General features: G+C 37.2%; 1 protein-coding gene across 1 annotated transcript in view; it reads left to right on the top strand.

Annotated features, from left to right (window-relative positions):
* Positions 1 to 19,480, top strand: part of MAN1A2 (mannosidase alpha class 1A member 2) — a 133,939-nt gene that overhangs the window by 28,742 nt on the left and 85,717 nt on the right. Inside the window, exons 2-3 of the mRNA XM_009102611.4 lie at positions 929 to 1,184; positions 15,293 to 15,389. Coding sequence (XP_009100859.1) covers positions 929 to 1,184; positions 15,293 to 15,389 — 353 coding nt within the window. The remainder of the gene's footprint in view (positions 1 to 928; positions 1,185 to 15,292; positions 15,390 to 19,480) is intronic.

Below are 19,480 nucleotides of genomic sequence, written 5' to 3'. Positions count from 1 at the left end.
CAATGCATTTTTTTACCTAATGCTTGTTTTAAATGCCTACAACTTTTTTTGGCTTACATTAGTCATTGAGCAACTCTTTTTTAAAGAAGCTTGTAAAGGTGGTGCTATATTGAGAGTCTGATGTGTGTCTTTCTGATGCCTTGAAATATTTTAGGACTGGAATGGGCCATTTTTGTCTGTTGTTAGAATAACCTCTTTAAGCCAAGCTTTAGAACTCTTCATTCTATGTGCAAATCTTAAACCCTTGACTGATCATTAAAGATCACACTGTAAGATACTGCTTAAAATCAAGATGATGTGGGTCTTGTTGAAAGTGAATTTCAAAATCATGTTTTACTAAAAGCTGTTATGCACCTAAATGGCTTTGTAATTAATTCTGCTTTTAGGAGTGATGGTTTAAGGACTGTACTGATTGGAGCAATGAGTTGTGAATTGACGGGAAAACATGCTGTGGTGGGGGCTGGTAATAAACAAAGTGACTGTGATTTTTTTTTTTTTTTTTGTAGTGGTTACTTCTGGTTTTGTCAAGTTGTGTAAGATTTGTTTATTGTGGAGAAAGTGAAGAAGAGCCCTTCTATTTCTTAAAAAATATTATTGAATTATTGCTAGACATGCCTCTGCACACATCCTGTAGTTGAAGTACAATTCTCTAAATTCTTGAGTGGACAAGCAAAGGTGCTAAAACAATCAGAAAAATTCCTATGATAAATTTTTCTATAATAGTGTTGTGGATGTGTGTGGTGTTCTTTCGGGGTTCCTGGCAAAAATAGTGTAAGATTGTGTACTAACATAAATCAATAAACTTGTCTGAATCATTAGAATTGCTTAGAGAAAACCAGGTTAGGATGTGGCTTCTGTCGAAGCTGCAGTTTGTTTGTAAGCAATATGTTTTTAGTAATGAGATGCTGACTAGCATTTGTGTCTCTAGAGAAGAAGAGGAACGTCTGAGAAATAAGATCCGAGCAGATCATGAAAAGGCTCTGGAAGAGGCTAAGGAGAAATTGAAGAAATCACGGGATGAGATTCAAGCTGAGATTCAGACAGAAAAGAACAAAGTAGTGCAAGAATTGAAAAAGAAAGACAGCAAGCCACTGCCCCCTGTTCCTTTACCAAACCTGATAGGGATAAACAGCGGAGAACCAGCAGACCCAGATATCCGAGAGAAGAGGAACAAAATTAAAGAGGTAAAGATGATGATGATGATGATGATGATGATGATATGGTCCTACCCATTCTTGTGTCTGACAGCTGTTATTTATATGGCATTTAGTTGCTGTGATTTATGTCAAGAAAGAAAAACAGATCTGCAAATCATATAGTAAATTAAAAGTGGACAAGTAGTAATGAGCATCAGCATTATTGTATGGTGTTGGAGTATTAATATTTCACTTGTTAACAACTTAAAAATTATTTTAAGGAATTTCTTCAGCTTAGTGGTATGGATTCAAAGTGATTTTGTCATTAACACATGAAAGAGCAACAAGAGCATCTTTAAAGTAGGGCATGACTTTGTGAGTTTCCTTTCATAGAATGAGATATCTTACTGTGTCACAGAATATTTTTAGATGTTAAAACATTAGGTCGAAAAAATAAGGAAAAAGAAGACTTGCTGCTTAATATTTGAAAATTACCAAATTATTACATACTTTTCAAAATGCATTTAAAATGGGTTTTAAAAATTGAGTAAATTTAAATGGATTGAATGTTTTACAGGTAAATGAGACAAACCAAAATCTTCGCTTAGGCTTTTGGTTCTGTGGCAACTTACACTATTGCTATTTGTGGTCTTATCCTCTCCACTACTGGTTGGCTGTGAGATTCATTGCTCCTTTTTGTCCTGGCAATGCCAATTTCCTATTACTATTGCCAGGCATTTCTCTGAGTCTGACCTTCTAACTAGTATGGCAGAAACATTGTACAGCCTCATTATTCTTTTTCTTTCCTGCACTCTGATGAGTTTTATGCCAAAAAATCAGTTTAGCAAAGCAGGAATGCTTCAGGCCAGGTGCAGACAAGCACTGACTCTGTTACCAAAGAATGTCCAGAACAATAGCCCTTAGTATTTACATCAGATAAATTTACTTTTAAATTGTAATATGAGTTTAGTTACCTTGTAAAACCAAAAAGAAATCTGTCATTCACCTGTCCTTGTCATAGGAAGGAGTTGTAGCTGAATTACGTGCCATTCTGTGGGTAGACCATCCAAGCTGGAATTTTACTTTGAATATTAATGATGGCTAGATGGAATCTACTCTTATAAAGTAATGAGCAGCTGGTTATTATACATGAGTGATGCAGTGTGAAGCTGTATCACTATTTGTAGTATTTGCTCTGTATAGAGCCCTGTCACAATCTGGCTATCTGCAGTGGCAAATCCTTCTGTGGAAGATGTGCTCGTTAGTGATTACTGCAGAAGTGCTTTTGCTAGGAAGTTGTGTCTGGAATATTGGACCTCCTTGACCCTTCTTGGTTCGGGCTGCTTCCTGAAGAACAAAATTGAATTGTGGATTTGAAAAGGCTCTACTTTTCAACAAAAGTTGTTTGCAAACGTTTTGAATGAGAATATATAGAGCAGTTTGCTTTTCTAAATGTTTTTGTAGGGCAGACAGTGAACAGCATGGTTGTCAACACTTCTTAATTTTTACTACAGATTACTCTAGCAAAATACCTTTGAGATGGGTTTAATATATAGAATAAAATTGAGTTTACCAAGTTATACAAAATTACTGAGCACAGCTAGCAGTGAAGAACTAGCTAGAAGAAATAATCGACCTGAGTTCTTATAGACCAAGTCTGGAATTGGAGAGGGGATTGAAAATTGGTATTTGTATTTCTGAGGTTGTTTGGTCAGATTGTAGATTCAGAGATTATAAGATCTAGGTTAGTATGGAATGGCAATTTCCTTGGTCTCATGAAAAAGTAGTAAAATTCAGACCATTCTTGCTGATCTAAACCTGGAGATATAGCAAAGTGTAAGGAACTCAGGGTAATTTATGAGTAGGAATCACCAGGTGGTGATCCTTAGCTGCAGTTGCCACACACCTCGTGCTGTAAAAGGCTTACTTCTTTTTTTGATGATCAGCCTACGTGTGAGTCACACTGACAAGCTGTTTTTCTATTGCATAACTTGTTGATGACTACTATTATGGTTTGTGAAGTGTAGCTTTTCATTACCAGACCATAGGTGTTTGTGGGACTGTGTTTTAAGTGGGCAAGTCCTTCAGTTAGGATAATAATGCCTTTGTCTTGAGCAGTTTTCCCTTGAGCGCACACTGTGCTTGTAACAGCCCAGGATCACGGGAGCATGAGGGAAAATTCTTTGTTATTTGAATTGCCTTCATTGACTCAGCCACGTTAGTACTGTAGCTACCAGATGATCTCCAGAATTCTTAATTTTCATTTCATGCAGGGCAGGAGATTGTCACTTCTACAGCTAGATGTGTGAAGGCATAGAACACTGCACTGGGAGGTCTGCTCAGGAGAACGGATAAACAGTAATGCTGAGGAACCATTGATGGAACAATGTGGCTGAGATTAAAATATGTATTAATTGTGTCAAATGAATAATATTTTATCTGAAGCCTGTTTTTGACAGCATCCCATGTCTCAGAAGAGACAGCAGTGATTTCAGAGATATGAAGTGCATTTTGAAACATGTTCATCACTGAGGTCCTCACTGTTTTTATGTAACCAGTGTGGACTAATACCAATAGTCTTTGGAGACAGAGACATAGCAGAAAAAATGAACAAGTTCCAGGAGACAATATCTCTAATGTAGGTCCACAACTGATATATATGAATATATATATATATATAATTTTTGACATGTAAGACATTATGATTACCTGAAAAATAGCCCTGGGAAGCTACTGACTGTTTGGAGGCTGCATATCTGGCTTCAGAATTCTTGCTGTTCTCAAGAAAGCATTTGACCTGCTTTGGTTTACTGTGAATTGTCCTGATAAGTATTTGAGGAATTTCACTCTCAAAGAACAGCTTTAGACTGTTCAAATTCACAAAATTAATGATGTTATACAGCCTATTTCACCCCCTATCAAATGGTGAAAAACTGTATAGAATTGGATGGTGTGATAGGGGCTGTTTGTAACACACGAGTCTTTACATTTGTGAGGAAGGCTGGAAAATTTTCAAATGAGGATCCAGTTTCTATTATTTTTGCAGAAAATATATTGCCAATTTTTCTTTCCAAATAGCAACTTGATGAAGGCTTGTTTTTTTTAACATTTCTTTACAAGTGGTTTGGCAGTAGTTTAATATTTTAAAAAGGCATATTTTGATTTAGAAAAAAGTGCATATAAAAGTAAAAAAGAATTTCTGTATGCTCTTAAGAGAGCTTTGCAAAACATTTGGAAACTTTATATAATAGGAATGTTTGCTGAGCACAGAGAGGGAAGCTTCTTAAGGTCAAGGAATACAACTGGGAGCAGAATCTGCATCTTACTGGGGTTTTTTTGTGTTTCATTTGGTTCTGATAATTATATATAGTGTTACATTGTATTCTCAAGTTTAATTTACAAAATTGTATTATCTCTCTATATTCTTCTAAGAAGCTATTAATTATTTCCATAAGGAGAATTTATGAGTTGGCTGATTATTTTAGATGCACGGTGACAACTCTGAGAAATAAAGGTTTTCCACTTGCTTACCATACGTGCTTTATAGCACTTCTCTGGCATAATAGCTTGCTGTTCAGGCTTTTAAAAGATGCTGCAGTGTTTAATTAACTGGTACTTTAAGAACAAACACATTGAAAATTATTCTTGCTGTTACACTTTAGCTTTGTATTCATATTTTGGCTTTTTGTACTATGTAGAACAAAAATATTGAAAAGAGGAATTTATTTTTTTTAAAAATATTTTAAGTGCAACTCGTATAATTTTGCAGCAAGGCTTTAAGATCTGTCTTTTCATTGTGGTTAATGCAGAGAAATTATGAACAAATCCTGTCTTTTGGAAGTCATTGGCTTAGTTTCCAAGTTAAATTAGCCATAAAATGTTTCAGCACTTGGAATTTTGGCACTTAATTTCCATTATTGTACTCTTTAAAGGTGTTCGAAGTCTTTTTTTTTTTTTCTTTCACTTTCATTGTAATCATTACGTAGTGCTCTGAGGTCTACAGTAAGTTTATTTCCATGGGAAGGTAAATTCTACCCAGTCAAATAAGGAAAATTTTGTAATTCTTTTTTCTCTATTCAGGGTTCATGTGTTCTTTAATTTCAGGCTGAGATGTCACAGTAGCGTCTTACTGCCAGCACTCATTTAGGACACTTGTTAAAACAGTGTAATTCATCCAATAATGGTCCTAATCCTATGCAGGTGATCCTTCCTTTCTGCTCAGCACTGGTGAGGCCACACTTGAGTTCTTTGTTCAGTTTTGGACTCCCCAGTATGCAAGAGACAGGAGCATTGTTGGAGAGGGTCCAGTGGGAGACCACAAAGATGCTCAAGGGACTGAAGAGTCTCTCACCTGAGCAAAGGGTGAGGCAGCTGGGCTGGACAAGAGAGGGAATCTTGCAAAATACCTGTAGGCAGGATGCAAGGAAGCCAGAGCCAGGCTCTCTTCAGTGGCAGGCACATAGGCAGTGGGCATACACTGAATCACAGGAAGGAAGCTGCATCTGAACATCATAAAGCTTTGTTTATTGTGAGGATGGCCAAGCACTGGAGCTGGCTGCCTATAGAGATTGTGGAGTCTCCCTCTTTGGAAATGACTGGGAATGGACAGCTTGTTTAAAATTACCCTACTTGAGTGGGGGTGGGACCAGATACCTTGCAGAGATCCCTTCCAAACTCAGCTATTCTCAAGTAAGATGATGTTTGTTGACTAAGCCTGTCAGCTGGAAGACAGCTTCTGCAGAACGTTACATGAGTGCACGTGGTAAACTTAACAGCTAAATAATAATGCTGTAGGTTTCAGATAGATTGGGAAATCTGAGTTCTCTGGAGCTTCTGTTCTATTACTTGTTCTTTATTGTGATATGCAATCGTGTAATTACATAGTGCTAATTATAAATACACTTTGTAAAAATCAAGCTCAAAGGAGCTGTGCTGTCCACAGAGGTAAGGTAGAGTTATGAAGTGACTGAAACTGCTGGGTTTACCATTCTTGCTTGTGCAGTTTAAAAGCTCTTAGTTTTAATGAGATGGGAGGGCAAGGTGGTATCTTTCTGATAAGCTCTTCTCCACACAGCAAAATTCTGGTTCTGTTCCTGTGTGTCACAGCTTTCTGGTTAAAAAAAAAAAAAAAAAAAAAAAGAAAAAAAAAAAAGGTGGAGAAGACATTTAAACAAAAGTTATTGTGAAATGGACATCCAGGAAGTAGAGGCTCCAGAGTTAAAGGTCATTGAATAATAGAATAGTTTGGGTTGGAAGGGACCTTTAAAGGTCATCCAGCACAACTTGAAGTTCTTTTGTGACATAGGACACCTGTAGAAAGCGTTAAGTTTGGATGCTTTGCACAAGTGAGGAACAAGTCTGTCTGGGAAGCTGTGGATGTTCTGACTTGAGTTCTTTTGCCAATGAACTTCCCTCAGCACAACTTTCCATTTATCCTCTTTTAAAATTAGAGTTGTAATATATTGCCTGTTTGAAGGGAAGGTAGTAAGTTAATTTATTTAATATTAGTGGAGGCAATGTCAGAAGTACTTACGGACATGTGCCAAGAAGAAAAGTGATTAAAATGTATTTTCGTCATGGTCTCTGGATGATACTCAAGAGGTTGCTAATACTGTTGAGGAGTAACAGGCTGTTTAATAAGCAGCAAAACATATGGTTTCCTATAGATTTTTGACATATATCCCCTTATACCACCCTCTGCTCATCATGCACTTGTTGCTGTGAATGTCCTCTTAGCTTCCTGTTTGACTGCATGAATTGCAGTGTGTTCTGTGCCTTCTTCAGAGCTACTGGTGTGCTAACTGCTGCCCCCCTGAATGAATAAAGGGTTGAATTATAACTGCATTTGTCTCAGTCAGGGAACCAATTTGTATCGGTCTGCTTTATCTGGCCACAGATATTTTTTCTTTTCCTCAACACAAAAAGTAGAGTATCTGGTTCCTCCAGGTCTTTAAAATCAAGTGTGAAATTAGAAAATGGATTAAAAGACTACTGGAAATGTATGTGTCAAATGATGGATGTACAGACAGCAAGGTTGCATAAGCCTCATTCTTTTAAGAAATTGGGCTAAAAATAGTAAGTGTCCCTTCACCTGAGTTCTAATTTTTGTGCTTATTGAGAAAAGAACTGTGTAGAAGAAAGAATTACTCAGTCATCCAGAGATCTTTTCATGCTGCCTAAGTCCTCTTTTCAAAGTTACTATTCATACAACTTTCAACTAATCTCATTTATTGTTTCTGATTGCAGTGTTTCTGATCTAGCCAAATAGGCGGCCTTGTCTGACCCGGGGGACCTTTTTTCAATATCTAAAACCAATTTAGAACAATTTCATCACTGCTGACACCTTACAGTCTTCGTTTCCCTGGTCAAATTTACTTGGACTTCTAGTTGGTCGCAACATCAGTTTGTAATAATCCATGCCTGTGAAGGGTTTTGCATTGTATTTTGTAGCTTACTGCTCCTGACATGCATTTCTTCAGTTATTTCCTGAAACTGAAGGACATAATTATCATCACCCAACTTTTTCAGTATTTAAGGTAGCACTCCCTGCAGCGTGAATGTTTGGATAAAATCCATACACACACATTTCATGTGTTAGTGTGTGCGTATAAAAATCTCTTTAAATACACACACATTGTTTATTAGTTGGTTTTGTTTGCACACTATTTGGATTCTCTGTGTTCTGGGTTTTCCAATGTAATTTGACAAGTTGAGAACAGGTAAATTGGTTTTCAGTTAGTTTCACTACATTCTTTTAAAGTTTATCTTAATTTTACTGAATTAGTGAAATCTGTAAATTAAGGATAAAATATTTTTGATTGAGCCTGCTGGTAAACTAGTTTTCCATTTATATATTAGAATGAATGTTGTACAATTGGCACTTTGGCCAGTACAGGCATGTTAGGAGTGACCCTGAACAAAGCTGTGCCCCAGCTTGTTGGAATGATTTTATAAAGAACTCGTTTTACATTTGTTAAATCAATCATTTATGTCTGTGAGAAGCTTTGTAGCTCGGTGTATTTATTTTGCTGGAATAGAATAATGGAAATAAAACTCCTAGTGTGCAGCTTCATTTGCAATATTTCTGCTGCACATCCTGGATATGTTGATTTGATTCATAACTTAAAATGTGCTACTCATGAAGAATGCAGGTTTTTGTTTGAGGGTATTTTAAAAATGAATCAATTTAGTCAAGTTGTAGAAATTACAGAATTCTCATGCAGTATTGGAAGTATGTTAAAAATTCAGGAAGGTGTTCATTATTAAAGATGTCTTTTTTCCAGACCATTGTGAGAAGAACCCATCTTTCAGCAATGAATTAGCACATTTGCAGTATTTAAAACTCATAAATGCAAATTAAAATCAAAGAAATATGGAAATATTTCACTTACCTGATATTATCAGCCAAACAAAAATGAGCAAAACTCCAGGAAAATTTCTTATCTTCAGAACTGGGTAAATCAAAAGACTCCAGTTGACCTTACAGCTATTTTTTTTTAATTTTGTTTTTTTTTATGCCATTTATTCCTGTGAAACAGAAGTGCTGGTAGCAAAAATCATGACTTTTACAGCTAGATTGAAGAGATCTGTGTTTTAAATTACACATGATCTATTATACAAATGACAATAGGTGTGTTTTAGCTATGGAGACTTTGATTGGAAGGCCAGAGCATCCTGTTATGTTCTTGTTAGTCATCTTTCCATAATTTCTCCTGTAGTTCCCCCCGTGTTTGCTGGAGCAGCTCCATAGAATATATGCCCATGTGTTTTTAACATGCAGTTTTCTTGATGGTGTTAGCTCTCAAGCATTGATGGTAATGATGGCATTGATATACAGTGTGAGCTACTGGTAGTTGATGACACCTCTCACAGTGTATTCCATTAAGTCAGAGGCCATCTGCATACAATACTGAGCTACCTGAAGCTCCTTACAGTTCACTCTAATTAGTTCACTCTGAGATTTGGATTCCTGATTTGCATCGCTGGCATCTATTCTTATTTTCTGCTTTGTTACCAGAGGAATAGTGGCTAACAAGGCATCACTTTTTGAAAGGGATTCAAGGGGAAAGTAAATCACTGCAGACCCCTGTGCCTGCTGAATAAATTGCAGGTTACCAGAAACCAGAACAGGGAATAGATTCACTGAGCATATAGATATGTATGATGTCATGCTCTATTCCAAAGCCATAGAAGATCCCCAAAAGAGTCAACAAACATGTGAACAAGGGAGAGATGGTTGGATACATAGTTTTTTAAAAAAATATTTGGCAAGGTTCACTGCTAATAGGTGTTGAGCTAAGCAGCCATGGGATGGAGGATAGTTTTTGTGTTTGCCTGGAAAACTGGTTAGAAGGCAGAAAATGGAGAGTACAGATAAATAGTGCTGGAGGTCACAGAGGGCATGTGCTGGGGATCCATGCTCTAAATTATACAAATGAATTATTTAGAGTTTGAAAATGGATGTGTAGTGGTATGACAACTTTGCTGCCAATGTGAAGAATTGCAGAAAACCTTATGGGACTGAGTGATAATCTCTTTTTTTATTTCTCAGCTAAATGTAAAATTATGCATATTGGGGCTGGAGATGGAGAGATTCCAACTTCATGCTAAGTATGAAAAGCTGTGAGGTGACTTAGTACACTTGAGAATGAGAAATTGTGTTTTTTATAGTTCCTTGGAAATGTCACTGTAGTGCTTAACAGCAGTCAGTGAGCAGATATTCAGCATTTCAGGGAAGGAGAAGAGAACAGATGAGGTTCATTACCTCAGCCTGTGAAGCTCAGGTGCCCCTGCATCTTGTAAGCTTCATGTAGTTCTAGTCTTTCAGCTTCAAAAAGGATAGGGTAAAACTGGCAGGGGTGCAGGGCTAAGCAGATGATGGCTAAGTTTAAACTGATGCCTAAAAGGACAAGACTGGAAGAAAGGAGCCACAGGAACTTCTCTCTCCTGGCTGATGTGCAGTTGTGGTTGTTTCCAGAGATGGTCCTAGAGGTTCTACTTTTCTAAAAAACACAGCACTAATCAATCTTGTGAATACCATGTTCTCTCGAAACCATGATCAGCCAAGGTCAGAGATACCTGCATCATCTTGGATTAAAAATATTTGGCTTTCTTGAACATTTTTGAGCAAGGTTCACTGCTTCAAACTCTCCAAATTTAGGCTCTTTACATCTGCCATTCCAGTTCTCACCAATATGAAGGATTTTCCTATATGATTTCATCAGTCATCTAAAGCTTCAAGTATTTAATGCCAGCAAAAAGAGTTTCCCACTTTGCATCCATTTGATAAGTGTTTTTTTTTTATTTATGGATTTGGTACCAGATTTGACAGTAAAAGAAAACCCAGTGTTCTGTGTGTGTTAGGAACATATTCCAAACAGACTTTTTCAGTGACAGCGTTTAAAAATGCATGACAGAGGCATGAACTGATGCCTGAAATAATTTCTTTTGAGATAGAGTTCCCAGAAAAATAAATGTATGAGTTTTCTAAGTTTCATCAAAAATCTGAGTGTACAAGGAAAATATAATTTTTTAAATTAGTGTCCAACAGTAGGAAAATGGTTATTAATTTTTAATCTGCCAATTGTGTGGTAATTTTGTCTAGCAAGTCCTTGGTTAATTTTAAAACAGAGTTTGAAGGTGGTTTATATAAATCTCTCAAAATTGTATCCTTAAGCAGAATACATTGCTTTGGAAGCAAAACCTGTTTTGCTGTCTGTTATGCATGTTCCTGATGGAATGGCAGAAACCAGTAAATACAGCAATTTGCCAGAAAATTGGTTCTTTTGCTTGTTTCTCAGGACTCCTACTTTGTTTGCCAGTTGCCTGTCCTATTTTTAAGACTGGAAAGGGGTTTTTGAACCAATCCTTCCCTTGAATTACTGTTTTTGACATGCTGCTGTAGTGGTAGAACTTCCTTGCAAACTCTCTTTTCAATAATTGTAGCCTTCTTTTATTGTTTGTCAAAAGAAATCATTGCCAGTCTTTCTTTATAAAAATTCTTTATAAAAATCTGATTTTCCTGTGACTATAGGGGATTAGATCCCATGAACATGTTCTAAAGTCAGCAAAACCAACTAGATAATGGTGTACCTCCAAAAGCAGTTTCTTTGTCACATCTTGCTTCTTGCTTTTCTGTCTGTCTTGCAGCAGAGTCCAAATTAGTCTTTTTTGTAGAATTACAATTAATTACAATTAGAATTTTGTATCTGTGGCAGCATCTTGCTGGTTGTTATTTCCATTGCATCCCATAATAAACATAATAAAGACTAGGATGCCACAGACCAATACCCTATGAATGATTTTGCTTTCAAAAGCAAGATCTGTCATTAATGGTGTCAGTTAAAAATCCATTGCCAAAACAGCTTGTTCTCAGGTGGCCAGATTGCAAGATCTATATATGACATGCCTGAGTTTCGGTCCTTTCCCGTTACAAACTGCTATCAGGTATGGAAATTTCAGCGATGGAAATGTGTGTCTTGTGGTTTTCACACTTACTGATCCATGTTTGTCATTTTCATTCTACTGAGCCTAAGGTGGTACCTCTCTTGAGTTCTTTAAGGGCTGGGTACATTTGTTTTGCAAATAGTTTTGCCTTCTTGCTATTACCTGTAGAGCCAATGTTCCAGTCAGTTCTGAGACTTTCCTGTCCTCTTAAAGACAGAGCTTTGTTGTAGGAAAAGCCTGTCTATCCCTGCAGCTATTCTTCAGCATTTCCAATTTGCACTATGCAAATACTACCTAGTGTACCTATAGAAATAATTTTGTTTTTCCAATCAGGAGTTCATGTTGTTTGTACTTTCTGAGCCAAAATGCCATCCTCAGTTAAATTTTGTAGCTGTCAGAGGCATCCGTCTTCTTGTGTCTCTCCAAAGCTTTCTTGTGCACAACTGCTCCCAATAGTATAGATGTTCTGTCTATAGTATAACATGCTGCCTTTTCTGGCAGTAACAGAAACCTCCATGTTGTTACAAGATCTCTTGGCATCTCATCCTTACAAAACTTAATACTGTATGCAAGAGCTCTGGGGCTTCTCACTTGCGTGTAATATGCAGCTCTCTGCTAACATGATATCATGCAGTCTGCTTGCTTTGTGGTGGAGGAAAGCAGAGAGTTGAGTGCCAGAGTAAAGGTCAGCGTTCATCTGGAAACAATCAGTTGGCTGCTTAGTGTAATAAATGATTCTCAAGGACTTAAAAAACCATATTCTTAGTGTTTGGGGCAGGCAGAGGGGCAGGACAGACGTGTTTGTGGTTACCAAAGTAGCTTAGTCTCCACAAACTACCATTTCTTATCTCTGTCTTAGTTGATGCTATCAACTGTGTCTTAGTCTCTTGTGTTCAAGAGACTTTCAGGTCTCACTAGTGTATTCTTAAGTTACTTCTGCATTAATTCATGCATTCTTGCATTGAAATGTACTCCTTTTCAGTTTCTATCTTAATAAAATTTTCTTAGGATAAATTATATATACAGAAACATCTTGTGTTGTATGTATTCTGTTTTAGCCCTTTGTAATTTGCATACTTTTTTTGGGTTTCTTGAGAGTGAAATATTCTGTAATAAATTATGTACCTTCCCCCCAGAAGTAGAGCGAATTAGGAGAGTGAAATATTCCACAATTAACATTCTGCTGTGAGGAAACAAGTTATTCTTCTCCTGGACTTAGCTAGTTTTGGTCTGTTCTGGTATTTGCTATACCATCAGATTTTTACAAAGTTAGAATGTTAATGGCTATTTGATTCTCCTTCATGAAATATTTATTTGGGACATCCACAGATCTCAGAAGCTGGGTTTCCCTTATGGGCAAGCCAGGGAAACTGGCTTGGTTGGATCTGCCACGTCATGGTCACATGTTGTTTAGTCATCTCTCTGTTTTCAAACACAGAGAGTGCACTGGTCAGTCTTTAGTTTCATCCTCTAGTTCTTTCTAAACCTTTAAGTCTGTTTTTCCAAGTAGAGTTTTTAGGACTGGCAGGCTGCAGGTTACAGCAGGACCCTTCACAGAAGCCTTGATTGTCTCAGTCTTTAAGTCTACCCTGACTAGATAAAGCCTAAAGTAGCCCAGAGTGATCCCATAAGTGATGGTGCTTTGAGCAGGAGAGGCATCCTGAGGTTCCTTCCCATCTGAATGATGCTGTGAGTCTCGATTTTATGTTACTAAATTAATGAACAATTTTATATGGAAAGTTGTAAGTTTGTTCTAGATAACATTAGCGAGAGCTCTCAGAGGAACTTCTGTGCTTACTGCCTGTCACCAGGTTTTTATTGGATTTGTCAGGCTGCAATTTTCTCACCTGTCAACAGAGGATCTCTTTACCTGACTGTCTTGATATATCAATAGCCATGAATTGGCCAGTTTGATAAGTACTGTGTAAACACCAAGGAGTTTGTGAATGCTGAGGAAATGGCTTTTCTCTCCTCTTTTAATATATTTGCATCCTCTTTTTCTTACACTGCTAGTTCATGGCACTAAAAGAAGTTCTAGAGTATTACGGCCTAATCAGGTGTCAAAATCAGTGCAAATACTAAAAGCAACATGTGAGCTGACTTTGAATGACAAGCAGTAGGAGTGGGACTTTGGCATCTTGAGAGGGGCAGCTGTGCTTAGGTTGATGCCAGTTTAACACAGAAGTGCTCCCCAGCTTCTTGGGCCTGTGGGGGGTTCAAATTTATTGTCTAGGCATGAGTTAACAGGGCCATGGGAAATTTGGAGGGAGCTTACATTTAAAGGAAATATGGCTTTGTAGTTTGGATAGGGATCTCTTGGTGCCTGTAGGGGGAACAGAAACTTTGTTTTCCATGTCTCAGCAGGCAGTTTAGATGCAGTTTGAAAGATGCTGACTTCCACTAAATCTTGAATTTGGTGGGAGGAGGAATCTGAGAGGTAGTAAGAGGAGAGATGTGAGATAGTGCTGGTAAGGCAGCTGGCTGCACCTCATTTTTTAGCCAGCATCTGCTTGTTCCCTCACATTTTCTGTGTGTATGATGGCTCTCTGATTAAAATAAGAAAATTACAGTCATGTAAATCATAGTGAAAACAGATGGCCTTGCCTCAGTTTCTTAAAGGATTAGTATTGTTCTGTCAGTTACATTCACATAGTTTTTCCTCTTAGAAAGCATTTATCAAACTTGTGAAAATCATGATTTTAAGTCCTATACGTTTTCTTGGGGATTTTGTTTATATTAACACTATTTTAATACCATTTTTTAAAATGAAATATAAAATAAAATATGTATAATGTCGTAGTTACAGACACATGGCTGTTGTTCTAAAGGTTTCCTCTTACTGTTCTTGTGTCTGGGGCAGTCAATGTCTTTTCATATCTAATTACTTCCTATTACTTGCTTTTATCTGTTTAGGTACTAATAATATTTATTTATTTAAAACTGCATTCGGTTTGCAATTTGGTGGCTGCTGAATTTTCAATAAGTAAGGAGTTTGAAGAGTTTTAGCAAATTCATAAAGCATTGCTTAGTAGCTGATGTGCACAACTAGTCAGCAGAACCTTTTGGGTTTTTAGATGCAATTTTCTTACTCGGTGGTGGAAATATCCATTAAAAAGCTAAATGTTTTGTTTAGTAAATATTAATAATATTATGCTGCTTTGTTCATTATGCTTTCTAAAAAGCAAAGCTTCTGGCATTTCTTTTGGTAGAGGCTGTGATGGTACACTTTGTCAGTAGTGTTGCTAATGAGAAATCTATTATGCCTTTTGCAAAATTGTTGGTTCCTACTTGGATGTACCTGTGTAAATAAATCCTTTTTATGCTTCAGGTATCAATAGATATATTTTTCTTTTAGTTAGCATCTTAAGACATTAGCCACTGTTTTACAGCAACTCCCTACACTTAAATGCATTCCTTATGCTTACATTCTTAAATGCCTGTGCATATATTAAAGGAAAAGAAAGAACAAGAAAACAATCTAATGCAGAGCAGTTGGCTCTGTAGCTCAAGTCAAATAGACCTGAAATTTTTTCCAAATTTATTCATGCTGTAAAATCTGATTTCTATAACAGATAGAAACAATGACAAGTAGTTAGTCAGTATGCTGGGATGCTTGTGAAAGATGAAGTCTCAAATAAGGTGTAAAATATTGTATTCATAAAGGGTAATTTTGTAATGTAATCAAATCCTATTTTTCCCCTGTTTCTTAGATGATGAAGCATGCCTGGGACAATTATAGGCAATATGGATGGGGACATAATGAGCTCAAGCCAATTGCCCGGAAAGGACATTCCACCAACATATTTGGTAGGCTATGTTTTCTGCTTTGTTTATGATTTTTAAATATTTTTTTAATATTTCTGTCCATGTATCTTCTTTGGAAGTCTACCCAAACTTTATAGCAAACTCTGTTTTAATAAAGAAACTTTCAAAGTGTGAGTGACAGAAATGTATTATTTCAGTGGTATTTCATTGAATTACTTTGTAGACCTATCTTTTTGGGAGTAGTATGTTCTTATTGTTGCAGAGGCTAAGCTGTGTCTGTGTGCACTGATGCTTTGTGTGTGTATATATAAATAAAAGTCCTTATGCAATGATGGTTATTTTTTGGTTATATTTTGAGATGCAATGAATATAAAAGTGCTGTTTTTTTTTTTTTTTTTTAACCCACCTCATATTGTCTAGATCTTTGTGTTTAGTTCCATGAGAATCATGGAACAGTTTGAGTTGGAGGGAACTTTTTAAAGATGATCTAGTTCAACCCCCCTGCTATGGGCTGGGACCTTCCATGAGACCAGGTTGCTCAGAGCCCCATCCAGCCTGGTTTTGAGCATTGCCAAAGATGGGGCACTCACAGCTTCTCTGGGCAACCTGTGCCAGGGCCTCACCAGTGGTGCTTAGCACAGTGCAGGGAGAGAGTGAACTGAGTGGAGCCCTGGAGCAAATTCTGCGCCTTACTGTGATTTAGTTTTATGTTATGATTAATTGATGGCTTTCCTTTATATTTTTTACAACTGACGAAATTGGATTTGACAGGGAAAAATCTTTAATGTTCACCTCTATGATCATGTAGTCTTTGCTACTTGCAATTCTGTTGCTTAATTTGCCATGTGTAATTTTAGATTAGCCTTGGTTTGTAACCCAGACTCTATGAAGTAAGTTTTTTCCCTTCATGTGGCAGAAAGACATTTTTATGATGTTTGTTTTTAATGTGACTGACATGATATTTTGAAGCAGTTACAAATTACAATTTCACTGTAGTCTTTTTTTTTTCCATTCCTCCCCTGCTTACTTCTAAAATGTCTGCTAATGAGTCTGGAGGATTTCTGCCTTTTTTTCTTGGAATGATTATTCTTTGGAGTGCTTATTTTTGAAATTTTGGCATTGCTTTCTGAAATTGCAGGCCTTGTCCATGCTAAAGTTTCTGCTCTTCTTGTTCCAGCTAACTCTAGCAGCCAATGCCCTACATGTTTGTCCTTTTAAAATCCAGATGCTATTTTGTGCCATTTAGTTTTTAGCCAAATCATGTCATGATTGCTCTATTCAAGGCTATTTCATATGAAAAACTTTTCTGAAACACATAATCTTCAGCATATATCAAGTCTAAAATAGAATCAGCTATTGTTCATTTGGTGGATGGTTGGTGGGGAGGATGTGTGTGTGGAAATTGGTCTTTGTCAAGGACTGTCTAGGCTGTATTGTTATTCCAAGCTCTTTACCAATCTCTATTACCCCTATTGACATGATTCCCAGCAGTATTTGCCTTTATGGAAGGGCTGCTTAATTTTTTTTGAAACCTCATGCTAGTATTAATAAAAAGATGCTCAGCAAAATCTGTTTTTATTATTCATCTCAAAGATGATTTGATCCAAACTATTTTCAGCCATTACTGCAATCTCCTGTGCTTCCATTTCAATTCCTGTCACGTCTGTGAGATCCTGCAAGGAGATGGTATCGCTGGTTGAACGGCAGCCCTTTGCATGAATCTTTGGGAAATCAGGTTTGCTGATAACTCCCAAGTGAGGTTAAACACGATTCAATTTAGAAGACAAATAAGTCATTAGTCTTCCCTGTTGGATTCCACTTTTGTCTAAAGCAGTGTATATCTATATCTGTGCCAAGGAGAACACAAGTGTTTCTAACATTGCAAGATCTAGCAGGTTTCAGTCTGGGGTCAGAGAAGGGGAGAGGAGGTGGCTTGCTCTGCTCTTACAAATCTTAGTTTATGGTAATTAAAAATATAAGGAAGGATAAACTTTATAAACTTTAAAGCAAGATGCTCTGTGTCTCACTGAAGCATGCCAGCAAGGATGTTTATGGGCTTCCTCAATTATTAGTTTGACTTTTATGACAAAACATGGTAGGTTGCTTTAGTTGGCCTGCAGCAAGAAACTCTTGCTAGTCTTTTTGAGAGGTCTGATTGTAAATTGTAAAGGAGAGTCTGCTAAAAATACTGTCTTTCAAACTGTGTAGTTGGGCAGTATCATGAATAGGACCTCTTCCACAGCTGGGTCACAGCATTAGTAGTGTGGTACTGCTTTGAGAAAGTATGACTGGAAGTGGGTGAGCTCTTAAAGATATTTACATTTAGATGATATATGAAACAAACCTTAATAGGTGAAACAGGGTGATCACTGCTTTTGAAAAGGCTGGCATTTATTCTTGCCCTGTAAAATAAAATATAAAAGTCAAGGAGAAAGTGCAGCAGAGAGGTGTAAATTTCCTTTCCAGTTTAATTTTTATTTGCATCTCTGCTGAAGGTTGTAGCAACTAAGCTAAAAAAGAAAAGTTGGCCTTTTTTGTTGGACTGCTTAAATTGGTGAAAAAATTTGATGGCTGCTGCAGGGTCTTGTTGCAGGGAGGTTTGTGTGGGATCTTGATCAAGTTCTCATTAGAACACAAAGGGTAAAGAGGCTGATTATGAACATGATGCATGTAAGATAATGGGCAAGTGCAGCAAACACTGAGCTTGCTTCAGGAGGGTTTCTGAGTTTAGCACAAACCAGAGCAGTTGATGGTATTGTTGGATTCTCTCCCTGTAATGAAATCTGATTGGATTTGCTTTTGAGAATGAGAGTAACCACCTGAAACATGCTGTTTGAAGATGATTTGTCTCTGTTTGTTGACCCATGGGTGAACATATCCTGAAAACACAATCAAAATTATTCAGTCCTGATATGCTTCAGAGTTTTAAACTGGATGTGTTTATATCCAGTATAACATGAACTAATTACTGTAGCATAAGCTTTAAGGATACTATATTGTGAGTTAAATTGAGTAGTTAGTACAAGTTAGTTTGCATCAGTCTTCAATCTGTGTTTTTCTAAAATATGTTTATTTGACAACCTGAACTACTATAAGGAACAATATAAAGAAAATAGACCATGCTTGGGCAATTTGGAGCACTGTCCTCACCAAAACTAGAAATTGTGGACTGTCATCTAACCTGATGCTTTCTGAAATGAGAGTTCTGACATTTGTGGTGTGTTTTATTTTGTTGGTTTGGGGTTGAGTTTGTTTTGCTAATTTTATATTATTTAAAAATAAAGTGAAGATGTGCAGTTTGTCAAGTAATAAGTACATGGCAAAGTACTGATACAACTCTTGCAAAATTGAAAACTTTCCATATTACTAGCAGGGCACTTCTAAATCTTGCATTTGGATGTATTCTGTCTAGAGATGAGCTGCTTTATATGAAGATGATCTGGCAATGCACATAATCCATAGACAATTATATGTCTAGATGTGTTTTGAAGGATGTGGAAAGATTTTAATAATGATAAAAAGTTTTAAAAGTTTAGAAGTACTGTATGCTTGCATATACACATGCCTATTCTCATACACAAAGATTTAATAAAGTCATTATTCTGTATTTTTTCACACTAAGGCTGTCCCATGCATTGACAGTGCTTTCATGCGTCTCCTGTTCTCTCACCTCACATGCCATGCAAACAGTCAATTTAACCTGAGCTGCCTGCCAGCTCTCTTTGGGATCCTGTCTTCTAGGGGGTAAGAGAGAATTGTCAGTGAAGTCACATTGTGGTTGCATTTTTGGTATCTGGTAGAGCCCCAAGGCTGCAATGCCGTGCCTTATCTCTTCCTTAAAACCTGACCAAATAAATCTGTCCTCTTTTTTATGAGGATTTTTTTGTCTGGTGTTTTAAGTGTCCTTGGTGAGCGAGATATGTCCAAGGGAATAACTCAGGATTCAGGTGGGGCAGCTCATGTGCTGAATATTCCCTGATATACCAGTGGACTCCTTGGTTTGTACCACATCACTGAGCGTGTCCAGCCTCAGCCTTTTGCTGCCAGTGCCACTGATGCACCCTGGTGACACAGGGGAAAGTTGCGGAGGTGACTGCCCAGGGCTGCAGCAGCGTAGGAAGCTCCTGCGGCAG

The sequence above is a fragment of the Serinus canaria genome, chromosome 1 (assembly GCF_022539315.1).
Source record: "Serinus canaria isolate serCan28SL12 chromosome 1, serCan2020, whole genome shotgun sequence".
Classification (NCBI taxonomy): Eukaryota; Metazoa; Chordata; class Aves; order Passeriformes; family Fringillidae; genus Serinus; species Serinus canaria.
Note: the sequence above shows the minus strand (reverse complement) of the source record. Positions and strands in the feature narration are given on the sequence as shown.